The following is a 5,380-nucleotide window of genomic DNA, read 5'->3' as shown; positions in this document are numbered from 1 at the left end:
TCACAACAGATAATATTTTATTACATAACATCAAATCTTATTTTGGTTCATCATGAGTCCTAAATTATTACAATTTAATGTGGTTACTCGTCTCATCTGAAATAAAAAGGTATTTAGTGCTTCACCACTTGGGATCAGAATTATGGTGCTTTAAATTCAACATAACACTCTGAATGCAGCTAATCTCTCTTTACAGTACAAACAAGGCATCTGTTTGCCAATTACTATATAGTTTTTTTTTTTTTTTAAGCTGCATATTTCCTTGTGTTTTGTGATTACTGAAGGATAAGGATGTTTGGAATTGGACCCAATCAAAACAAAGCTTATTGAACTGTTTTTCTGTCAGTCATCTTAATTGCTTGTATTATTGGCCAGGGATGGGAAACACACATTATATGAAGCCTAAGGTTGCACACCTGCCCACTCAACCAATGATTTTCATCAACACAACCTCTACTTCAGCAAGGCATTCACTTACTGCAGAGTCATGCTGTTGCTTGCAGCCATTATTATCACCTGTACTGTGAGTGCTGCACAGCCTAAATGTAAAGCTTATGGGACAGATGAACTCCTTCATTTCTCAAAAGAAGGTGATGTCTCTATTGGGGGCATTTTTTCATTCCACCAAAATCCAGTTGGTGTAAATCCAACACTCACGACCAATCCAGGAAATTTCCGGTGTAATGGGTAAGATAGTGACAATACATTAATTTCATATTACCTTAAAATAATACTTATTTACAAAGATTTGTAATTTAATATAATGTCAGAATCACAACTAATGTGATGGATGACTTCACAGTGAGAAAAAAGCTATCATCTCTTTTCAGACTTGATCCTGGAGAATTGCAGTATGCAATGACAATGATTTTTGCCATTGAGGAAATAAACAACAGCACAGATATTCTACCTGGTTTTTTGCTTGGCTACCATGTGTATGGTTCTTGCCCAAGTATCCCTCTCTCTGTTGGAGCATCACTAGCTCTGATGAATGGGCAAATGGAAGCAGAAAATAGCTGCGTAAGACCCTCTACTGTGCAAGCTGTGATTGGAGAAACTACATCAACATCAACCATAGACATTGCGAGGACCATGGGTCCATTTAAAATCCCTGTGGTAGGTCCAATGTTTATTTTTTTTATTTATTTTTTTTATTAAATTAAGCATAGCAAAATCAGTTGGAGGTAGTGATGATTGAGACACTTATTGAAATATTATCAATGTATTGTGTTTATGTGTTAAAATTTGTGTTTATTTATTATTCCTTTATAATAATGTAATTGTTATTCTTGGTCTCCAGGCACATATACATTAATTGTTTATCCATGTTTAAACATCACAAACATTAAGAAAAAAAAAAGCATTTACAAGGATCACACAGTTTTTGGTCTACTGCTCTAGTGTCGGACAGTAATACCTCCAGAGTTTTAATGAAAAAGCTTTAATGAAAAAAAAGTTTTTATTATTATTATTATTATTATTATTATTATTATTATTATTTATTTATTTATTTATTTATTTTGTCTTATTTCAGCTTAGCCATTCAGCAACTTGTGCATGTCTCAGTAATAGACAGCAGTATCCATCCTTCTTCAGAACTATACCTAGTGATTTTTACCAGAGCAGAGCTCTGGCTAAACTGGTCAAGTATTTTGGCTGGACCTGGATTGGGGCTGTGAGAAGCAGGGGGGACTACGGAAACAATGGAATGGCCACTTTTCTAGAAGCAGCTGAGAAAGAGGGCATCTGTGTTGAATACTCTGTGGCCATTTACAGAACCGATTCAAGAGAGAAGTTTTTGGAAGTCATAGACATAATAAAAAAATCCACATCTAAAGTCATAGTGGCTTTTGCAGATGGCAATGATTTAGACATTCTCATAAAAGAGCTTTACCTCCAAAATGTAACTGGCTATCAGTGGGTTGGAAGTGAGGGCTGGATCACGTACAGATATGTAGCGACCCCTATGAATTATGCTGTGTTAGGGGGAGCAATAGGTTTTGCTGTGCCGAATGCATTTATTCCTGGATTGAAGGAATTTATTGCGAGTAGCCGTCCTTCCTCAAGACCAGGTAACACAGGACTGGTTGAGCTGTGGGAAAGTGTGTTTAACTGCATTTTAAATCCAAACACACACAATGCCTCCAATATATGCAATGGAGAGGAATCTCTAGCAAACACAAACACACGTTTCACAGATGTGTCTGATGCTAGTCTTCTAAACAATGTCTACAAGGCAGTGTATGCTGTCGCCTATGCTATAGAAGGACTGCTGACTTGTGACAAAGGGAAGGGGCCATTCCCAAACAAGACATGTGCAGAGAAAGGGAAAATACAGCCTTGGCAGGTGTGTTCTTCTGAACTTCTGCTCTGTAATTTTCTGTAATTTAAAACTGATATTCAAAGGCCATGGGTATTATATCACCATTCTGTCTAGGTGCTGCATTATCTGACACAAGTGAATTTTACAACCAAAAATGGAGAAAGTGTTTACTTTGATGAGCATGGTGACCCAGTTGCACGTTACACTTTGGTTAATTGGCAAATCAGCTATGAAGGAATAATAACATTTGAATCCATTGGCTTGTATGATGCATCCAGACCAGAGGGACAACAGATTCAAATGAAAGATAACATTGATCCAATCTGGGCAGGAAACCAGAAAAATGTATGTATGTATGTATACATGCATATATGTATGTAAATGAATAAATACAGCAAGCTTTTTTGCATTTTTATTTATTTATTTTTTGCTGTATGTTTTTGCTTTGTGTGTGCCTTTTAGGTCCCCCGGTCTGTGTGTAGTGAGACCTGCCTTCCAGGCACTCGCAGAGCCTTTCTGAAAGGAAAACCCATTTGTTGCTTTGGCTGCATTGACTGTGCAGATGGAGAGTTTAGCAACACCACAAGTGAGATGGACAGGCCTGTCTTATTAACAGTGATACTCATCATGTTTCTGTGTGGTCAAACCAAAATCTGTATTGTTTTGGCTTGACTATATGGCAATGTCTTAAAATAATGTTGTTTCTGTGCTTTCAGATGCAGTAACATGTATTCCATGCCCCCCTGAGTACAAATCAAATGGAAACAGAACACGATGTGTACTCAAAAACACTGAATTCCTGACATTTAAGGAAGTAATGGGTAATGTACTAGTGACATTCTCTTTGTGTGGTGGATGTCTCACAATCACAGTTGGTTTGATTTTCTTCTACCACAAACACACACCAATAGTAAGAGCCAACAACTCAGAGCTGAGCTTTCTGTTGCTCTTTTCCCTCACTTTGTGTTTTCTTTGTTCACTTACTTTTATTGGTCAGCCCACTGAGTGGTCCTGTATGTTGCGTCATACAGCATTTGGGATCACTTTTGTTCTCTGCATCTCCTGTGTTCTGGGGAAAACAATTGTTGTGTTAATGGCCTTCAGGGCTACACTTCCAGGAAGTAATGTAATGAAATGGTTTGGGCCTCTTCAACAGAGACTTAGTGTTTTTGCCTTTACTCTTATACAAGTGCTTATTTGTGTGATTTGGTTAACATTATCGCCCCCATTTCCCTACAAAAACATGAATAATTATGAAGACAAAATCATTCTTGAGTGTAATTCAGGTTCAGCTGTTGGTTTCTGGGCTGTGCTGGGTTATATTGGCCTACTGGCTGTCTTGTGCTTTATTCTGGCTTTCCTGGCTCGCAAGTTGCCTGATAACTTCAATGAAGCTAAATTCATCACATTTAGTATGCTTATATTCTGTGCTGTATGGATAACATTTATCCCAGCCTATGTTAGTTCTCCTGGAAAATTCACTGTAGCAGTGGAGATATTTGCTATTTTAGCATCAAGTTATGGGATGTTGTTTTGTATTTTCATTCCTAAGTGCTATATAATTTTACTAAAACCAGACATGAACTCTAAAAAACTTTTGATGGGTAAAGCTTCTTCAAGGGCTCTTTGATTAAAATGGCTATTTATTAGTACATGATATGTATAAGTAAAAATTCTAATCTATTTAATTTGATTTCTAAAGTGTATAAAATATGAGCTGTCAGTGTTTGACATTTCTTGCCAGCTACACATTTACAAATCTAACTGAGACAATAATTCATATATTTTTCATTATACTGAGATATAAAATAAATAAAATAAATAAATTCATTCATTTATTCATTACTAAATAAATAAATAAATAAAATGTAATTCCACAATAACATTCAACCATTTTTGCTTTGTGTCTTGACCTAAAGTGAACTGCATTGGCTGATTTACTTTTTTGAGCAACAACAACAACAGAAAAAAGAAAAAAGAAAAATGTGAGTCCTGTTTCCACCGGAATTGTTTATAGTGATCCAAATAGCCAGACAGAAGAGATCAAATATCTCAAACAGTTAGACAGCCTAAGTATTTTCTGCAAGCTGTCAAATGCACCATGTACTGTATGCTCTGTGCTTACTTGATCTAATATTTGATGTTTTTAAAATTGTTTTAGATTTAAGTAGCAAATGAAAACCGCTTAAATGATTGAATATATTTTGTTTAAGATGATTAAAGCAACATTTTTTAAATAACAAAATAAAATGTAAAAGTATGGCATTTGGGGTAAAAAGAACCGCCGCTGTTGGGGCTGAAAGGCACAACAATTACTATGGTAATTTAATAGAAGGCTGACTTTTCTATTTGTTGACATGACATTGTTAGATTCAGATGGCAAATATCATATATGAGGAGTTCCTTTCCAAAACGCTATGAATCCATTTTAATAGTTTTCATGAAAAATATATATATATTTTTTTTTATCTAGACCCATATATTTTGTTAATATTCAGTTTATCCTGTTAAAATGGTCTGTTTGAACATGTCTGAACATGTTAAACGAAACAACAATATTGTTGATTATAAATCAATTAATTAATTAATTAATTAATTAATTAATTAATTTTTCCAAAACGCTACATCCATCCTTTTTTTCCAAAACATTGTTCGTTCATGTCTTTCATAAAACTTGTTACAATTCATCATCAGGTCGTCCGGTGACAGCTTTTAGTTTGCGAGTTTTAGTTTGAAAACTCCGGGATTGCGTTTCATTGTAAACGGACCATAACGGAGGCTTTTGAAAATGATGGCGTGGCTGTCCATTTTCTCTGCGTATTCTTGACGACGATGTAAACAATAACATGCTCATTGTTGTACCCATAGATATGTATAAGTAGATTCCCCTTTCGACCGCTCCAAGCACGTCCTTCATCTAAACAATAGGGAATCTATGTATACAAGCTAGACAAGGATCGTCTAGTGTAAACGCACTAGTGTAAACAGGGCTTGAGTGACAAACTTTTTTTTTTTTGTGATTGTCTTTGTCTAGTCTGCATTTTCTACCCACAGGTG

At 35.6% G+C, this 5,380-nt stretch overlaps 1 protein-coding gene across 1 annotated transcript; it reads left to right on the top strand.

The window, feature by feature from the left end:
- Positions 1-487: 487 nt before the first annotated feature.
- LOC141345993 (extracellular calcium-sensing receptor-like) lies at positions 488-3,953 on the top strand. Its single transcript, XM_073850914.1, has 6 exons — positions 488-687; positions 831-1,116; positions 1,535-2,347; positions 2,438-2,668; positions 2,786-2,909; positions 3,040-3,953. The coding sequence occupies exons 1-6, from the start codon at positions 488-490 to the stop codon at positions 3,951-3,953; spliced, it is 2,568 nt and encodes an 855-aa protein (XP_073707015.1).
- The last annotated feature ends 1,427 nt before the right edge of the window (positions 3,954-5,380 follow it).

Source organism: Garra rufa, chromosome 11 (assembly GCF_049309525.1).
Source record: "Garra rufa chromosome 11, GarRuf1.0, whole genome shotgun sequence".
Taxonomy (NCBI): Eukaryota; Metazoa; Chordata; class Actinopteri; order Cypriniformes; family Cyprinidae; genus Garra; species Garra rufa.
This window is presented reverse-complemented; position numbering and strand designations above follow the sequence as displayed.

Bases quoted from the DNA above. Each gene is read 5' to 3' on its own strand.
- LOC141345993 (XM_073850914.1), top strand. From the start codon at position 488: ATGCTGTTGCTTGCAGCCATTATTATCACCTGTACTGTGAGTGCTGCA. The intron at 688-830 runs GTAAGATAGTGA...ATCTCTTTTCAG, and splicing joins GGAAATTTCCGGTGTAATGG to ACTTGATCCTGGAGAATTGC. The intron at 2,669-2,785 runs GTATGTATGTAT...TGTGCCTTTTAG, and splicing joins GGGCAGGAAACCAGAAAAAT to GTCCCCCGGTCTGTGTGTAG.